Source organism: Penicillium griseofulvum, assembly GCF_001561935.1.
Source record: "Penicillium griseofulvum strain PG3 chromosome Unknown contig_80, whole genome shotgun sequence".
In the NCBI taxonomy this organism is placed as follows: Eukaryota; Fungi; Ascomycota; class Eurotiomycetes; order Eurotiales; family Aspergillaceae; genus Penicillium; species Penicillium griseofulvum.
In genome coordinates this window covers 1202581-1220987 of record NW_024467471.1, presented here as the reverse complement: position 1 = coordinate 1220987, position 18407 = coordinate 1202581, and the positions used below count along the sequence as shown (strand labels likewise).

The 18407-nt window shown below is 49.1% G+C and overlaps 8 protein-coding genes across 8 annotated transcripts; 3 read left to right on the top strand and 5 right to left on the bottom strand.

The window, feature by feature from the left end:
• Positions 1–415: 415 nt before the first annotated feature.
• On the bottom strand, positions 416–1859 carry PGRI_014780 (PCI domain protein; the record flags this gene model as incomplete). Its single annotated transcript, XM_040789191.1, has 2 exons — positions 416–1527; positions 1619–1859. The coding sequence occupies 2 exons, from the start codon at positions 1857–1859 to the stop codon at positions 416–418; spliced, it is 1353 nt and encodes a 450-aa protein (XP_040646144.1).
• Positions 1860–2362: 503 nt separating this feature from the next.
• Positions 2363–3052, bottom strand: PGRI_014770 (uncharacterized protein; the record flags this gene model as incomplete). The annotated part of the gene is made up of 3 exons (XM_040789190.1): positions 2363–2752; positions 2807–2883; positions 2932–3052. The coding sequence occupies 3 exons, from the start codon at positions 3050–3052 to the stop codon at positions 2363–2365; spliced, it is 588 nt and encodes a 195-aa protein (XP_040646143.1).
• A 905-nt stretch (positions 3053–3957) lies between these two features.
• On the top strand, positions 3958–4653 carry PGRI_014760 (PaaI family thioesterase; the record flags this gene model as incomplete). The annotated part of the gene is made up of 1 exon (XM_040789189.1): positions 3958–4653. The coding sequence occupies one exon, from the start codon at positions 3958–3960 to the stop codon at positions 4651–4653; it is 696 nt and encodes a 231-aa protein (XP_040646142.1).
• Positions 4654–4858: 205 nt separating this feature from the next.
• Positions 4859–5931, bottom strand: PGRI_014750 (thioesterase family protein; the record flags this gene model as incomplete). The annotated part of the gene is made up of 2 exons (XM_040789188.1): positions 4859–5769; positions 5829–5931. The coding sequence occupies 2 exons, from the start codon at positions 5929–5931 to the stop codon at positions 4859–4861; spliced, it is 1014 nt and encodes a 337-aa protein (XP_040646141.1).
• Positions 5932–6417: 486 nt separating this feature from the next.
• On the top strand, positions 6418–7332 carry PGRI_014740 (RTA1 domain-containing protein; the record flags this gene model as incomplete). Its single annotated transcript, XM_040789187.1, has 2 exons — positions 6418–6436; positions 6494–7332. 2 exons carry the CDS (start codon positions 6418–6420, stop codon positions 7330–7332), a joined length of 858 nt encoding a protein of 285 aa, XP_040646140.1.
• Positions 7333–9694: 2362 nt separating this feature from the next.
• PGRI_014730 (putative alpha,alpha-trehalose phosphate synthase subunit TPS3) lies at positions 9695–12616 on the bottom strand (the record flags this gene model as incomplete). Its single annotated transcript, XM_040789186.1, has 3 exons — positions 9695–9762; positions 9818–12534; positions 12594–12616. 3 exons carry the CDS (start codon positions 12614–12616, stop codon positions 9695–9697), a joined length of 2808 nt encoding a protein of 935 aa, XP_040646139.1.
• A 573-nt stretch (positions 12617–13189) lies between these two features.
• Positions 13190–15710, top strand: PGRI_014720 (Serine-threonine protein kinase 19; the record flags this gene model as incomplete). Its single annotated transcript, XM_040789185.1, has 4 exons — positions 13190–13724; positions 13777–14235; positions 14426–15124; positions 15187–15710. 4 exons carry the CDS (start codon positions 13190–13192, stop codon positions 15708–15710), a joined length of 2217 nt encoding a protein of 738 aa, XP_040646138.1.
• Positions 15711–16835: 1125 nt separating this feature from the next.
• PGRI_014710 (uncharacterized protein) lies at positions 16836–17339 on the bottom strand (the record flags this gene model as incomplete). Its single annotated transcript, XM_040789184.1, has 1 exon — positions 16836–17339. The coding sequence occupies one exon, from the start codon at positions 17337–17339 to the stop codon at positions 16836–16838; it is 504 nt and encodes a 167-aa protein (XP_040646137.1).
• Positions 17340–18407: the final 1068 nt, after the last annotated feature.

Below are 18407 nucleotides of genomic sequence, written 5' to 3'. Positions count from 1 at the left end.
ATTTTGCTCGAATTGATAATAGTGTATAAAAGGATTTAAGCATTTTTAAACTCGAGCCTCTTTTTTAGGTAGATGCTTATATCCCCTAAAACCAATGTTACTGTTTACAAATATGAACCAAGATCAGTCTAAAGAAATATAATATTCTTTAAGCCAGAGTAAAAAAAAAAGAACAAAAGAAAAGTCATCCCTCCGGAAAACATAAACAAGACTAAGATTGACATGACTCGTGGGGTCCCAAACATCCAACGGGGGTAGTAAAAAGTCCAACCCTACAATTGGCCAGGGAAAAAGAAATGCATGAGGAAAAAAGACAGCGAAATTTCCCCTCTATTAACTGAAAGATTTTTGTGTGCTGTGAGCTTTTTCCCATTTATAAAAAAAAAGTACACATCTGTTCCATAGAGCGTCATGTTTATTCGGCAGTAGCCTCAACCTCACGCGGCTGCGCAGGTTGGACGCGACGGCGATCACCGTTACCGTTGCGGTTGGCGTTGGCTTCTTGGTCAGCCGCAGCCTGGATACCCTCACGGGCGAAACGCTCGCGCTCGGAACGGATGACGTTCAGAACATTCTCAAGGGAACGGCGCCAGACCATCAGGCGGCCTTGAACCTCGGACCACTGCTTCTCGCCGAAGACGCGGTAGGTGGCACGGTGCACAAGGAACTCGGACTTCAGCTGGGACAGTCTACCTTCGACGAGGCCGGCACGGATGGTGTCGATAACCCACATCTCGACCTCGGAGGCGGGGACGCGCAGGGCAGAGGCGATAGTGGAATAGGGGAGCGAGCGCGAAGGGGTGGAGGAGGCCAACGAGGTGAGGGTGAGGAGACGCATCTTGGTCTGCAAGGCATCGCCGTACTCGGCGAGCACGCCGCCAGAGATGGAAGCGAGCGGGGTGGCAGCGACGAAAGCCTCGTAGGCGTCGAGAGTGTCCGAGGTGAAGAGCTCGAGCAGCTCGAAGAGAGTGCTGTCGCTGGAGCGCAGGGCCTGCACGGCGTCTGATGCGGTCAAGGGAGTGAAGTCGAAGACGTTAGAGCGGCGAAGAGCGCTAGCGAGTGCGCGCACAGCCAACTCGCGAGCCTCGGGCTTGCTGACGTCGGCAGGATCAATGGTCTCGAGTGCTTGCACGATGTGAGTCTGGGCCAAATCCTCGTCACCGGCGGCAGTGGCGGCCTCAGCAATGGCGACGTGCAACTTCCGGGCGTCATCGCTCTCCAACTCCCACGCGGCGAGCCATGTGGGGAGCTGGGAAGAAAGCTGGGGCTTGAGGGCCTCGAAGGCAATTCCAGAACCAGACTGGCGGATCACGGCAACAATGGCGAGGAGAACGTGGTAACGGCTGGAATCGTTGGAAGACAGAGTGTTGAAAATGGTGGTGAGGATAGAGATAGCGAGAGTAGGGCCGAACTGGGGCGAGGTGGTGATGGGCTTAGCGAGATAGGTGCAGATGCGAGGAAGGAACACGTCGGCATCGGAAGACTGGTGAACGAGGTGAACCAGGAGGTTGTAGGCGGAGGTGATCTCTGCATTAGAAATCTATTGTCAGTTTTCGTCCATCAAAGATCCAAGTGCCAGATTCCGACTATCTGCAGATCATTCGACACTCCCACTTACCCTTCTCGGGGGCACTGTTCAAAGCGGTGGCAGAGGACACAAGCTTCTTCAGGACTTCATCGCGCTGCTTAAGGTCGGCCTCGCCTTCAGACTGTTCCTGCTGGCGGAGAGGTTCGAGGAGCGGGGCGATCTCGGACTGGAGGCTACCCTCTTTGCGGAGGGCATCGATGTACTGGGCGAACTCGTCGGCGAGCTCGGTGAAGGAACCCTCAATGAGGAGGGTGTTGGTAGGGGCGGGCATGATGTTGGTGGGAAAAGGAGAGGAAGAGAGAACGTGAAGTTCTTTTGATGGTGGAGTCTATCGATAAGTTGAGAAATTTCAGTGTGTGCCAAAAAAGTCTTGGCAAAAGGAACACCACAGTTGAAACATCTCGACTGATCTTTGTTTTTTACTCATTTGGTTTGATTTCAAATCTTTTATTTTGAATTTAATATTTACGCTACGATCTTTACTCTGGTTTCTTTTTTTTTTTCAGCGAGTTGCCAATATTTGGTAATATTACTTTTAATCGAATAGTTCATGCGCGAAATCGTCACCTGCGCAGATAAAAAAAGGAACTCCCAGCAAAACAAGAAAGGACAGGCGCCACGTTCATAGACATGTGGACAATCGGGGGAATCGAATGTCGTAAAAAAAAAGCAAATAGCATCGCGATGAGTTAAGGGAATACAACAAAGAGGACGCTATGCGACCCAACCATCAAGGGGTTATTAACTGCCCGAAGACCGAAGAACATCTTTCCTTTACAGGACCATGCGTGCAGCAAGGAACATGAGTCCAGCCATCAGACCAGTGGAGTACTGAGACAGGTCACCGAGAGCAACAGCGGCGTTAGTGGTAGTGCTGGCAGGAGCCACGGAGGAAGTTTCGGAGCTGGAAGACTCGGTCGCAGTGGCCATGGCCAGAGTGGTGGAAGACATAGTAGAAGAAGCAGTGGTGGTTATCTCACTGGCATTCTTGGTGCCACAGACAGCAGCCTTCTTGCAGGCGCGCTGACCCTCGGCATCGTTGGGGTGTGAGGCGATGCACTGGCCAAAAGCGGCCTGGCAGACGTAGAAAGGAACGGTCTCCTTGTAGGGGGACACATCGGGGATGGAACCATCGCTGCAGACACAGGTGAACTGCAAAGTGGACTATTGAAACTGTTAATTTCCTAGGCGCACAGACGCAATACATCGGTAACATACAGCGTCGCATGAGTTGAGCTTGGTGCCCTTCTCGCAAATCTGAGGGCAAGTGTTACGCTGGGCAAAGCACCAGGTGCCTAAATCTTTGTTAATACTGTTGTGTTAAGAGTTATCAGGGTACATACTCCGCTCGCTGCTTTCCACCAAACCAGGATTGAATCCAGCAGGAAGAGTGTAGGCAGAATCAGTGGAATTGGCGCCCATAACGGCAGTAGCCAGAGCGGAAAGGATGATAACAGAACGCATGATGGATAGAGATGATAGATATGCTAGAGAGTTGAAGAGGGAAGAAAGAAAAGAAAAGAATGGGCAGGTTGGGGTACTTGTATTGGTTCCAGGGTATCTAAGGTTTTTATTTTTATTTAAGGGAAAGAGCACTTTGCCAGGGTAACCTCCCCCCCTATTGGTATATTGACATACCAGGTGGATTATTATATCACTAGTCTCATTGTTTTTATATCTCTTTCAAATTTAATGTTGCACAGGCCCTTGTATTTAATGCGATAAATTTGAATAATTTGTACGCCAGACCTAAAAGAGTCGGCAAAAAAGATACCCAGACTAAATTGGAGGGTCCTTGGCTACATGTAACTAAGCCTAGTCAGGCCAAGTTAGCCCCTGCCGCTGGAATCCGTACGAATCATATGCTTCCAATGGAGATTGTTGGGTGGTGATACAGGACTTGACAGAAGTCGCTCATGGTTCGTCTGTTTACCCTCCATTCTTGTCAGAATTCCCAGATTCCCCCCCCATCACTGTGTCCCTTACGGTTACCGGTTACCATGCCAGGGGTGAGACAATGCATAGTCTGTGCTCAAGAGTATAATTGGTTCATCAGTTCAAGAAGGCACATGGGAATATCTACTTTAAAGCTTCCAAGGTTCTGATGTTCGCTCCACCGCAAATCAATTTTTGCAAATCCATTGGACCGTGCAAAATGATTCGACCCCAATATATTCACGTGACTGTTTATCATGACCTAATCTGTCATAGCCGGAGCCGAGGTTAAATGTGGTTGACACTGCACCCTAATATACTACTTGAAACTGCTGAAACGCCTTCATGTCAGGTCCTTTATCTATACTTGATTCATGATAATTGCCCCCAATATAACTCCCAGGACCAAAGCACCAAAAAGAAAAAAAAAAGAAATGGCAGACCCGGCCCCGGCAATCGCGCATCTCCGCACCAATTCATGGGCAAACAACCTTATCTCCTCGGCCGACTACACACCAATTCCAACCGATTCACGGCGCATAAAGCCCTCAACTGGTGAAGATGGCTACTTCGGGAAAACCCTCAACACACCCACCACAATCCCTCACTGCCTAACCTTGCAACGGCGCAACCTCACACCCGCACCCGCCGAAACCCCCACCTGGCTCCCCGCAACAAAACAAGACGCCGCCTCTGCCGCAAAGCCCACCCCCGGCCTAAACCCAGCGGATATCATTATGATCTTCGATCTTAGCAGTCCCGGTCTGTCTGGCCACCCATCCACCGTGCACGGCGGCATTGTTGCGACGCTGATTGACGAGGCCATGTCCCTCGCTGTTGCTGCGCATACCAATGCGCCCACTGCGCTCAGTACGACGGAGGATAACCCACGCGGGAAGATCTTTACGGTGCAGCTTGATATCAGGTATAAGAAGCGAGTAGCTACGCCTGCTTTGCTGGTTATCAAGGCGCGAGTTGTTGGGAGGGTTGGAAAGAAATTCTGGGTTCGCGCGCAGGCATTGCAGGAGGACGAGGAGAGTGCTGGAGGACATTTGGAGTGGGCCAAGAGGAAGGTTGTCAAGGCTGATGCTATGGCATTTTGGCTTGTGACGTCTGACTCGAAGCTGTGAGCGTCATGTCTCCTTTCCAGGCCCAAAGCTTGAAGCATAGACTGGGGGATCAATCACCCTGATGTACATATAGGGATTCTGATCCCGAACATACACCCGATTTTGCACATACATAATACCAGTTAGATCATATATAGAGGATACAACTAAGCCCGAATTGAATCTATTCTTTAAATGTAGCCATATACATCTATGAAATGACCATCTATAACTTCTCCAACTTTCTGTTTCCAACATTCCGGCTAGCACTAACAACCAACCCAACCTGCGTACTCACCGCAATAACATCCCCAGCCTCATCAAGAACCGTAACCTCCAAATCCGTCCGCCCATTCCTAACGGCTTTAGTAACAACCCGACTATAAAGCCACTCCACCCCCTCCGCAGGGAGATGTTTCTTCATATCCACATTAAGCGTAACAGTGGGATACCAAGAGCTCGCCTTCTGCTCAGCAACCGGCTTTCCACTCTCCTTCGAAGCAGCAGTAGACATAGCATCGAATCCATCCAGCGCCATGGGAAACGTATCAATAAGATATGCCACCGCAGCCTCGGTCCAGCGACCATTCACATCACCCCCAGGCCGGAACCTTGTCCACTGATCGGTAATGGCATGGCGAGAGCGCTTCCGCTGTATCTCATCAACAGGACTAAATAGCTCAATCTGCGCCGTAGCCTTACGGAACGTCGCAAAAGGCACCACATGCTTCCTCCAGACACCGTCACTGCCTGTCCGACCTAGTGCAGCCAGATCAACGGACCCATCCGCGCGCGAACCCGCCGCCGGGGCAGGGAGAGGCTTCCACCCTGTGTTCGCGCTAATACCGACCTCCGCGTCCGGCGGGCTGACTGTGATGTAACCAGCGAGCATGAGATCCAGCTCGCCGGGTTTCTTTTCGGAAGCTTGCAGTAGCTTAATGTGGATTGTGCTTGTCCGACGGCCGATCTTAACGTCTTCAATTTCGAAGGTTACGGGGCCTGTGGCTGTACGTCGGAGGAAGGAGAGTTGGATTGAGATCGGGGACGCGGGACTTTGGTATAGCTTAGGGTGGGCGTGCGCGAAGTGCGTTAGGGTTAGTTGGTAGATTACAGCTGTTGTGTAGCCGCCGTGCGGGACTGGCGTGGTGTTAGCTTTTGATCAATGGAAGGTGAAAGTTAGATAGATTCTGCTGTACCGGTTCCAATGCACCATTCTGGTTGAAGGAAGGCGCTATATTTGTTGGAGCCTTGTGGAGTTACCTTGATAGCCTCCTGGAAAAATGGGTTGATGGTGGACATGATTTGCGGTGTTTGATATATCTAGGGTTTAGAATGGATATTCAGGTTAAAACAAGATCATTATATAGATTTCTATGTTGGACAAACCTTCCCCATAGCGGCCCTCGGCATTTTCCCCAGACCTCGGACCGCCTGGACCTGAGCTGAGTCAGCAAATTAGCCACGTGGGTTTTTCAACATCTTCAGGGTTAACTACGTAGGTAAATGGGATTGTGATGTAAGAGGGCTATGCGAATAAGAAAGATCGAAGCGAGGTCCCTACGATGTAGATGAAACCTTGCAATAGGTTGGATCGGGAATCGATGGGACGATATTCATGGAATGCGCTACGCAATATTACTTGGCAGAACTTGGCAGCTCGCGTAGGGGGAGGGGCCTATGGAGGAATTAAATTATTTAATCTCCAGAATACGAAAACGAGGTTAAATATGGGTACTATATATGAAATATCTGACCCCATTCTATGAATCTGAGGGTAAAACTAACATGGATCACCATATCACTGGTATTGATTGCACTGCAACATATCTCACTTCAGATCAAATCACTAACGATTAAATAGCACGATCAGCTGGATATGTTGACCCCAATTTTCCAAACCCTGGCGGAGAAAAGGACACCCCTGTGATTATTTATGGCTACACGCCTTCTATCGCCCTAGCTGCCTTTGCAGCCGCGTGGTTTTTTCTTCACTTTGTCTATCACACAACACAAACTATCAAAGTCCGCAGCTGGTGGTGGATGACATTTTCCGCTGGTCTGATTTTCGAGGTGATAGGATACATTGCGCGATCGCTCTCCGCCAAAAAGGATCCTTACCATCTCATCTACTTCATCCTCAACTACTTTTTCATCGTTGTGGCGCCAGTATTGCTTGCCGCTGGTATCTACACCATTCTATCAGCACTGATCCCACGAGTAGGGAGAAAGTATTCAATCCTACCCCCAAAGATCATCCTGGGCTTCTTCATCACTTCAGATGTCATCTCAACCATCGTCCAAATAGCCGGTGCGAGTCTCATTGGTGTTAAAGAGTCCCGCCGGCAAGATCCCACAACAGCGAACAACATCCTCCTGGGCGGTCTTGCGTATCAGGTCTTTGTTATGACTATCTTCGTCATCGTGGCGGCGAGTTTTCTGTTCCGCGCGAGACATGCTATCAGAGAAAATGGGCTTGGGTTGTTCTGCTTGGCTTTTTCCGTTTCGACCCTCATGGTTTATTTGAGAACTGTCTTCCGTCTTGCGGAAACTGGTCAAGGTCTTATGGGAGAGCTGCAAACCAATGAGGTCTATTTCGCGTGTCTTGAATTCGCACCTATTGCGCTAGTCGCTCTTCTCTTTGCTATCTGGTATCCAGGCCGCTGCGTAGGTGTAGCGGTGCGCATTGAGGATAAACCATAGCCTTTGACATGAAGCAAATATAATTCACTTTTTCCGTGTTTGACTGAATGAGCCATATATCCTATGCTGAAATTGCTTGTTCATATAAATGTGAAAATTGGAAAGCCCTACCTGTGTTGTTGGTACCTGCCTAAATAGGAAGGTACCTTCCCAGAGAAGATAACAGGCAGAAGCTTTCCCCAAAAACTCAATTCCAACTTCTCTCATCTGCTTTCCCCCTCATCTACTTCACTTCATTGTATTCTCTCACTACCTTCTCTACCTGAATAACAAAATCACCCAACCAAAGATGCATCCTACCTAGTCACACACCTAGCACATCATGAAATTTGGCAGCAACGTTGGAACGTCGTCCCCAACAAATGGGACCGCGGGAGGTCAATATTTTAACGTGGACATCACGAAACTACGGCGTCACAAATTGGACACCCACTATTGTTCCTCGTGATAGTCGGGAAAGCAATCCAAGGAAGGCCCAACAAATTGATATTACACATTACGCCAACGCCACGACGTCTACGCCCAACTCAAAATGGCAAATACCCTTTTCTTCTCCTTTTCAATGAGTGCGCGCGCTTGTGTCTGTTTATCAATGACCTCTTGATGGCAAGCAATTCGCAGCTATGTCATCTCGGCGTGGAGGTGTGGAATGGGCGGGAGCATGAGATCCCTAAAATTTTCCCTTGGCCAGTCTGTGGGCTCGTCTTATGGGCCCTAGTTGGGTTTCCGGCATCGTTGATGGTAATTCAGTTGCCTTCTATAGACTTACTCGACATCGGCCACACATTCCCCAACAACATCGCTAAGCCACCCGCGCAGAGAGATGGCTAGAAGCATGAGAAGATTCATTCAATGCCGCTAGCCTGTGGGCTCACTTTATGGCCCTGGTTGGCTTTCCGGAGTTGTTGATGGGGGTTCAGTGACATTCGTTTTTGATTCAGTGGGCCTGGAAAGCGCTTCTATTACACTCACCTCCTACTTACGCCTGAAATGGCTGAGAATGTTGAACAAGTCGAAATACAGGCCAGAGGCCAGCCCTTCGGAACATGTGCGTCTACTGTGAGGCACCATCTTGAGACACATCAAGTCCTCGGAAGTTACACCCTCTTCGGGATTCAGAGGATAATGATGTGGAAGTGAGCAAGCACCGAACAAAACACTCGCAGCGCCAATCTATTTGAAGCCTCAATCTTTCAAACTCAGACCTAGATCAAACTTTAGGGATCTAGAGAGCGATATTGCTTGATTGATTGACACAGAGTAAGTGTAGACGAGGAAACAAGACGAAGTCAACATAAAAAAAAGGAGACCGCCTTTCACTACGTTCAAGACCTGTAAGCTACTTCTGCCTTTCATATCCCTTTCTAACCGATGGAAGTACTGACATCGAAAATCATTATGGCAAACAAGGCCAAGGATGTTCACGGCACTGCTTGTCTGGTGCATCTAGCATCCACCAGCTTGATACTATTATCGATGAGATCTCCCAAAGACCCTACTAGTGGTCGGAACATATGAAGTACGCGTGAGGGTCAGCTCGAGCAGCCTCTAGGTATCCTGTGTATATGATTCGCAATATGGCTATAGTGTCCCAACACACTCAAAAGAGTCATCGTCATGCCTGTCCAAGATGTGGGATTCATATTCCATGGGAGCAATTTCAATCACCAGGTTTTCCTCAACAATGATACAGAACCATACACTGTCGGAGACAAGCTACCTAGGACAGGCTATCTTCTGCCTGCATCAAAGTCTCCGGTGGCGGCCCTGCTTCGGGGCTCCACGCTAATGAGCCCTGGAGTGCATCTCATCCCCTTGGCAGTGCAAGACCACTTCTCAAGTTCTTGCAGTTTGCATGGTAACCATTGAGAATGACGGAAGGAAGTGATTCTGGATCGCCGGCCAGATTACACTATCCGACTCAACAGTCATACCTGGCTTGGCTTGGCTGATGTCCAACTAAGAAAATACATATTTTACAATTATTTCCCATATTTCTCTTCTCCTGTAGCATTATAGGCTTTTGTCTTTAAGACTATTAACTGGTAGATGTAATTGTTCGCAAGTACAACCAAGAAACTTTCCAGATTCTAGCTAAATTTTGTCTTTTCTATTCTTCAACCCGAAATTGTAAAAGAATTAAGATGTAATGCAAGTATGTCTTCCTGAACCTCCATGTATGTACCATCTCGACTTGATTAAGGAAATGTGTCGCAATAGATGTATATGGTAGGATCAAATCAGAGCTGCTAAAGAAAATGAAAACTCCGGTCCGTTTTTGCTGTCTTCATGTATTCGTCTTCGCATGTTCATATCCTGTTTGAGATTAAATGGCTCACTAGATTACTCTCGCGGTAGCAATTTAGTTTGGCCCGGGTGTACTCGCAATTGGTACAGACGCTGCCAAATGTTGTAGACAAGAAAGAACGCCTGTAATAAATTAGCCAAATGAAATACCATAGAACAAACATCATGTCAAACTTACCAGTAACTCCCTGTGTCAGAGTAGCTTTAGCCTCCGTGCTGCGCGAGCCCAATGTGACAGTCATGGCATAGTCAACAGCCTTCGTGCTTTGCAACTTATTAGCCCACCGGAAGACCGGCTCATCTTCACGGTTATCGCCGACAACCAGCAAGAAATCGGGTTTAAGAACATCCTCATTTTTATCCGCGTTCGCCATGGTCCATTTCCAGACTTTTTCGGCCGCAGATGCCTTGTTCGTGTGAATGGTCTCCACGATCAAAGCGCCCTCGACGGGAATAGCATGCACACCTAAGTTAGCACATGCGTCGTTGATATTCCCTGCACATTCAGCGGCAGATCGAGCGGCGACATGGCGGTCTTCGGCGGATCCGTGGTGGAAGACGAGCGAGCAATGGCGCTCCTCGATCCAACTACCCTCGACACGAGCTTGGAAGTATGCCAGGATATTAGACACGGATGCCTTCCATGTTTCGACGTGCGCCTTGTCTGTAAGGTGGGTCCAGGAATCGGTGTTCGGCTCGCGCACGAAGGAACCGTTCTCGGCAATTAGGCCTAGATTGTTGACTTGTCGGAACAGTCGTTCCATTTCCTCTGGCATTCGCGCACTCATTACGTAGACGACGTTGGCGGGGTCCTCGGTTAAATCGTTTAGAGTTGTGATTGCGCGCTGTGGCGTGGTCAGAATGATGCTGCGCGGTGATCCCCATGAGGCTAGTGTGTCTTCGTAATCGATGATCATGAGTCGTTGCTTGGACGTGCGATACCGCTCGGTGAGTCGGGATACGGATAGTCGGGGCACGGCCATAATTTCTCGCGAAGATTGCTCATTCCAGACACGGTTGAGTGTTTGGTTGAACGATTTCACCCAGTTGGCCGTTGAGTTCTTCAGAACTGCACGATGTAGTTCCTCCCAGACCTGCTTCCGTGTCTTTTCATCCCGAGTCAGTGCTGTGTGAATTGCTTCGCAACACTGGCGGTAATCCCAAGGGTTGACCAAAAGAGCATGATTTCCAAAGACTGATGCGCTGCCAGTGAACTCGCTAAGAATCAATGACCCGTAGGCTTTGTCGCCCCATCGACCATCCTGGCAGTAGACGAATTCATGACTAGTCAAATTCATTCCCTCACGTAGGCTGGTGATCATCATAGCATCTGCCACGCTAATGAGAGCAAGGTACTGCGGGAAGGCCAAGTCTTGTTTGAGGAATACCAAAGGCTGATGAGCGAGAGTCGAGTGGGTGGAGTTGATTCGCATAGCAATATCAGAGAGAGTCGCTTCCAGCTCTGGTTGTTCAGTGGTGCTGGTTGCGACTTGAATCAACACAACCTTATCAGCCCATTCTGGGTAGGTGTTGAGGAAAAGCTCGTAGCTAAGAAGCTTTTGGCGAATACCCCGTACGGAATCAATCTTATCGCGCGAAACGATGAGACGCTTTCCTTGATAGCGCTCCGAGATTGTACGAACCCATCGTTCCACGTCCGTCGCCTGGCGGCGCTTATCCCAAGAAGTTGGGTCGATGCCGATTGGGAACGTGCCGACGTTGACAAACCGGTCTTCTAACTGGATTCCTTCGGGTGTCGCTTCCACACACAAGATCCGACTGCATGTCTGTAGGAAGTGCCGGCAGTATTCATCTGTCTGGAAACCAATAAGGTTGGCACCAAGAATGCCCTGGAGGAGCTCCTTGCGTGGTGCCAAGCATTTGAACACCTCGGACGAGGGGAAAGCAATATGCAGGAAGAACCCAATCTGTGCATCTGGCACCAATTTGCGAAGCATAGCTGGAACCAGTAACAGATGATAATCCTGGACCCAGATCGAATCACCGCGCTTCCAATTTTTGGCAATGCGATCCGCAAAAGCCTGGTTCAACTTAACATAGTAGATCCATGAGTGGTCCTCGTAAGCTTTGCTCTTTGGGTTATCAGGGATCTGATAATGAAACACCGGCCAAAGAATGGTTTTGCAAAAATGCGTGTAGTGCCCATCGAAGTCAACGTCATTTACGAACACCGTCAAAGACCCATACTCATCTTCCAATTTCTCCACAATTTCTCGGCGGGTGTGACTTGCCAAGACGTCAGTGGGCATACCCAAGGTGCCAACCCACATCATATTATCCAAAACCCCAGCGTCTGCTGCGGATCGCACTGCATTGCGCAGGCCACCATTTCCCTGTTCCGCGGTCTCAATGGTCCATTCGGCTTTCGAAAATGATAATTTTCGGCTCGCCGTACTGCCCTTTCTCAGCCTCGCATAAGGGGCAATGAGGTCGATTGCAGGAGGCCGCTGCGCCACAGGTTCCTTGGCGGAGCTAGGCTCTTGGTGTTTGAGAATGGATGGAGATGGTGATGGTAGTGGCACTGGCTTTGGCTGGTTGAACGAAGTTGTGGAACCCCATATCGGGGAATGGCCCTCACTCTCGGTGAGGAGGCGGTTATCCTGCTCGGTGGCCAAAGGGAACGGGTACCCATTTGCTTCTTCCTCTACCTTGCCCAGGTGGGAAGCAAATATGCGCTCATGGTCCGTTGTAGCCCCCGGTGTAAGACCCGGCGTTTTCCCTGGAATGTTCTTTTCAAACAAGCTGGCTGTAGCCTTGGGTAGGGGTGTGATCCCATCGACGGCGGGGTTCACAAGTGGAGGACTTGGACTTGGAGTAGGGGGAGAGCGGGTGCGCGAGTTGTTGAGATGGAAATTGACAGTGTACGGCAAAAATCTACAGTAAATTTATCAGTTAGCTGTAGTTTGTGAAGGTCCAGGAATAGAGCCACGTACAGAGACGCTATGAAGACAGTCATGATGATTGAAGCCTAATTGGATAGGCGGAAGAATATCAAAGCCCAATGCGAAGAAGATCAGCTTGCAGAAATAAGTTAGATATATGCACGGAAATGAGCGGCTGGTAGTCCTAAACAAGGCCAAGCTGAAGAAAAAAAAAAGTTGTTAGTTACACGATTACAATGTGTTTCTCATGACTACGTCATGTGAAAAGTCCATGGATGCCAAGTGGTGGAGAAGCAAGTTTAGCAGTGGATTATGAGGACAAATAAGAATGAATAGATAGGTTCTAGATGCTGCGTTCAGAGAAGATGGAACTTGAAGAATTTCTTGAAAGATATAGGACGGAACCAAGGAAAAGACCTGTTTGTTCATCGCCTGACATGAGCTTACTGCCTTGTACCGGGTTTACCCCACTTAAGGGTCAGTTTGGGGTGTTCCTGTACGTTCCTGTACATTCTATTACCGTATTTTATACATTTTATTTACAGAACTATGCTAAATCGTCTATCATTGGTGGAATATCATATCACCTGATATGAGGTAATATTTCTTTCCCCTTCTGATGTCAAGAAGTTCATCCCACTCATGCCATGACCTTACGCCTTACTTCCGCTCCTGTATCTGGTGTTAAGAAACGCAAAGCCCCTGCCAAACCCCGCGTCTCACCATTTGCTTCCCATGCGCGCCGCAAACCTATCTCCGGGGGTTGCCTAAAACCTGCAGATCTAGGTTTCGAGGATCCGCTTCCTGATGTAGGCGGGTCTCATTTCATATCGGAGACTGCACCGGTTCAAAATGTGCTACAGGCTATTCAATATATCCGTGATGGTATGTTCGAAGAACTTCCGGCACGGGCCGGAATGAACAGCACACGCATCGCAGAAGTCCTTAATTTACGCCGGTCTTTACCCCCACTAGCCTCTGTGGCCCATGTCCATACCCTTTTGGAGGCACCAACACAAGTGGAAAGGGAAATTGTCGAACAGATTCAGACGGGTCGGATTCGACGACTCATTATACCAGGTCGAGGCAATGATGCGGCAGGGTTGGGCGATTGTTTGGTGCTAGCGGAGGATTGGGACAGGCTGGTACAGGAAAGCCCTGCATTGGATCAACGAGTCAAGGGTTAGTTTTCAAATTAGGATTCTATGGGAGTTATGGACTGACAAATTTGTAGAGAAATTCCTTGATATCCTGAAGCGTATGGGGACTTCCTCGGCGATATCGCAGGGAGTCTTCACGACAGATGAGTACAGGGCATTGCTCCGTGCCGGATTTATTGTATCATCGTCATCTTACACGCAGGGCACATTGAGTATTGCATCACTTCCTAATCTACCTCAAATGGCGACTTCATCAGCAAGTCGATGCGGGTCAAGCGCGCATTCCGAGCGCTCCGTGCAGACAGCTGCTCAGGCTCGTGCTGCAACTCTCTTCTTGTCTCTACCTAACACGGGTACATATCTCCGCTTGCTGGGATCAGCTCGTGCACATATGCTCGCTCTTCTCCGGCGGTCCGCTTCTGGCGAAGCCCCTCTGGGTCTGTTGAAAGATCGATGGGATGGGGCTGTTGAGACTGACAAGAGTTTCCACGCAGCCAAGCGAGCCCGTGGCGAGTTTGCAGGGATCCTGCCGGGTAAGACTAGGAAATGGAAAGAGCTATATGGGATGCGCTTTCGATGGGTGCTAGAGGAAGCATTAGGCGCGGGACTTGTGGAGATGTTTGAGACTGGCAGCGTTGGACCTGGGATCCGCTGTCTATAGTCCATATCCCTAAATTTTGGCCCAAGTACTAAATTAATCAATAATACCATACACTTTAACAGATAATTTGGTCAAGTCTAGAAGATGGCCTTTGTTCACTATGGAATTGTTTAAAGAAGCAACCTTCAAGTTCTCACATAATCTTGACTTGGGCAAACAAGACATCAAATTTAACTTACTGCCTTCTCGCACTTCCTTCTTAACCTCCTCCTCTCTCCATCTACCCATCTACTTTCTTCATCGCCAAGCCTTCATCCATCCCTCCATCATGCCGCTGATACAACTAGAGCCACATCTGTTTACCAGCCTCCCCCGTCACCCAGATCTTCCAGGGGACGCCAACACCCCAGATCTACGGGAGTTCATCCAGGCCGTCCTACTTGAATCTCAGCCTCTTCTTAACCAGTTCCCATCGACATTGAAACCAGACTACAAGCTACGCTCTTCTCCACCCTCAAAGGCAAAAGTGAAACTTTCACAAGGATGGCGAACTCTCCAAATCCCCCAGAGCTCTAACCCCAAAATGGAATTCTGGGTATGTCGCCAAAGCGATCACCAAGATTCTGATCGTCTGCCTGGAACAGTTTCTCTGTGGGAATTCCACGATGGGCTGCGATACAATCATGCCGAGCACGAGATGGAGTACACATCCAGCGTGACGAGCGTAAAGCGACTACTGAAATGGAACGAGCCCAGACAATGGGTTTCCAATCAACCAATTATTGTTGGAAACATGGGCTACAAGCATTTCGATGTCGAACGTATGTATAAAAGTCCCCGAACAGCTCTCACGCCAAGACAGCCCGCTCAAACTCAAGCCCAGTCAACCTGATTGTTCACACTTTCCATCCGCGAGCACTAATCCGGCCCCGGGCCTTCATCTCCTGGACTATGTCAGCGACCTTCGCCAGCTCATACGATGCAACCCGTTCCAACGGAGACTACGGCTTTGTTACGGTGCAGATTCCTTTCTATTTGCCCAAACCGCTTATCCCGGGGTCCCCGTACGAGGGAATGTACGCTCTGATCATGGACTCCGTCCCACAGCGGGCTGTCTTCGCTTACTATGCCAGTATCGAGCGGGTGGAGGTTCTGCCTTCTTCTCCTCCTGCGGTCTCTTCGGGTCCTTCGTCTACCCCTGCTAAATCCCCTGAGCGTTACCTTCGGTGGACTATGTTGACTACTTCTGAGGCTGGTGGGAATATTCCCAAGTGCATTCAGCGGAACCGGATGCTAGGCGGAGTGCCTCGGGCTGTTGTTGGTGATGTGGGATTGTTTATTCGGTGGACTATCAAGCGGAGAGAAGAGAGAAGACTGGAGCAGGATTCTCAAATGGGGGAGGGCTAACCTGTTTTATGGTGTCTTTCTCGATCTTGACTCTATTGTGTCATCTCAAACGTGTCATCTCGGATAAGATCAACAGTGGTGTATTATGTTCAGAGTACAGAAGCCTGAAACAAATCAAAAGCGGACGAGTACCAAATCGTGTCTTGCCCTTCGAGCATTGCATAGTGAACATTGTACTAAAATCCTCATCCCTCTTTTATGGCATCCGAGGGGACCCCGATGTTGAAAGAGCTAGATATCCTACATATCCTGGTATACTTGTTTATCATTGCTTTTAACTTCTTTAGGAATTCGAAACAACTCGGTTCAACCAATCCGCAAACTACCGAGACGAATATGTTCAGCTCCCGACTCGCTGTATCCCGTCTCGCTAGACTCATCGCCCAGGACACTACATCGGGAAACTGGTTGTCCTGCGAAGACTGGCAGGAGAAATACACGATCTAATTACCACTGTCTTCCACTATCAATTGCTGCGTTAGGATTTCGAATAGAAGATCAACCCCACTGGTGTAGCCAGGCTTGTTAAGAGGATCAACTGACAGATCTTCTCATTCACTCCAACATCGCTTTGTCAATCCGGCCGCAAAGTATGCGTGCATCACTTTTATACGTTTAGACACAATAATATCGCATTAACTCTTCATATTCCGCCTCCCTTCGGTTATCTACCTATAAATCTAAGATAGGAGAGAGAATATCTAGAAAACAGACCTCTAGAATTGTATCTAAGAATATCTAAAGGACTACTGAAAAAGCCACTGGGAAGACCACTAGAAAGACCACTAGAAAGACCACTAGAAAGACCACTAGAAAGACCCCTGAAAAGACCTCTAAAAGACATCTGATCAGACTGGAAGATCTATATATGATGCGCAATAAGTAGATTATAAAACAGCCAAGACACTCTCTACCTCACCAGCAACCTTCATAACGCTCTATGCTGTCCTTCGGGGCCGGGCTCCCCGAGCTACCCCGCTGTTATGGGATAAGCTGTGTGGTGTCAAGATGATGTATTAACTATGACCCAGCTATGGATGTCTGGTGATGACTAAGCTCTCCTCCCCTCACATGTGCCCCCTTCGAAAGGCCGCTTCGTCCTCGGAGCGGAAGAAGAAAAAGAAGTCAGAAATCCAGGAGTTGTATGTGGGGGAGCGGGGTTTGCGGTGGTGGGCGCATCTCGTTGGCGATCGCCATCACCTCAGATTTCAAGGCCCCATCTTTGAGTGTGTCAATGCATCTATCTACTAGAAGTAGACCTTCGGCGAGAGCTGTGGCGTCACGGATGAGATTGAGTGAGCTTCCGAGACCCTCACGCATTGCGCGGATGACGTGTGGATCCCCCTCGACGAATCGGGCGCGGAAATCGATTAGGCTGGCGTGGTCGAGGGAGATAATACGTGCTAGCTCTTTTGATCCTGCCACGGACTGGTGAAGGGCCTCTACCGCTAGTAGAAGTGATACAATAGGCCCCACGATGTCCGGTGCACCATCGATTTGGCTAATCCTGAATCGCAGGTCCGTATTAGCCAGGGTCCCGGTGACTGGCTTAGGAATTGCAACTCGTCCCCATGAGGGTATGTGGTTGTCAGATGCAAGGTTATCACGTCGTTGTTTCTCTCGGCGCATTCGCTTTTGTCTGCGTCTGTGCTCGTTTCCAAATGAATCAAGGGTGGCGTATGCGCGGGCCCACCGCGCCCCAGTCACGTCTCAATCCCTGAAGGACAGTACAGAGCGTATCTGCAAGAGGCGGATGCAGCGACAACTCACGGATCCCGCTTGATTTGAACCTCCAAAGATCGGGACCTCAGGAGAGTTTGCTTCCGTTATCCTCAACGCGCTACGCACCAAGGGGCGTGGCCTTGTAGCAAATTTGAGGTATGTCGCTTTGAGCCGCGCACGATTTCGTCTTCGGGTTATGTTCTGACCCTTTCTCCAAAGCCTCGAAGTACTTCCACGGGATACGGGAATTTGCCAGCACCCTGCTCCAAGCTCCAAGCAGTTGGATGACACTGAAGAACCCAGAATACGAGTCATTCTTGGAAGCCCCTGGGAGGCAAGAGCTACTGGTTCTGGATTTAGCTCTCGTGGCAAGCTCCAAGCTGGCTATACTGCTCGTGCTGCAGCTAAGCGAGTGTGTAGGAGCGACAACATCTTACAACACCATCGGAGCTTTCCTACCTGCCCGGTCAGCCATGGCAGCTCATCTGGTGTCTAAGTCCTTGAGCTAAGCAGAAGTATCCCATATTTCCGGAGCCCAGGATACAATACCCCCCTGACCCAGGCAATAGTAAGAATACAGTGAGCTGTTCGGAGTCCCTAGTGGTCCATCTGCTACTAGTAGTTGTCCCAAGCTAGGAACTGCAACTGGATTGGCGAAGAAGGCTAAGGAGTGGGGATAAGGTGTTCTGCTGTTTTGATTGATATTGGCTTCTAGGAAAGGCTAGGTGGGTTCAATATTATGGAAAGCAAAAACAACACGAAGAAATTCACAAACCATTTTCACCTAAGATAGACTCGTAATAAGTATGGCACGGCAGATTCTATACTCAACACTTCTTTTTTCTCTCTTTAGAACAGTAGTTACAATAGAACTTGACTTTCACGAGGAACTTTTACTTCAACTGAATCCTAGTTTATGATTCTATGTATAACCCTATAGAGGCGTATAGCTTGGGGGATGGTGCGTGTTCTTAC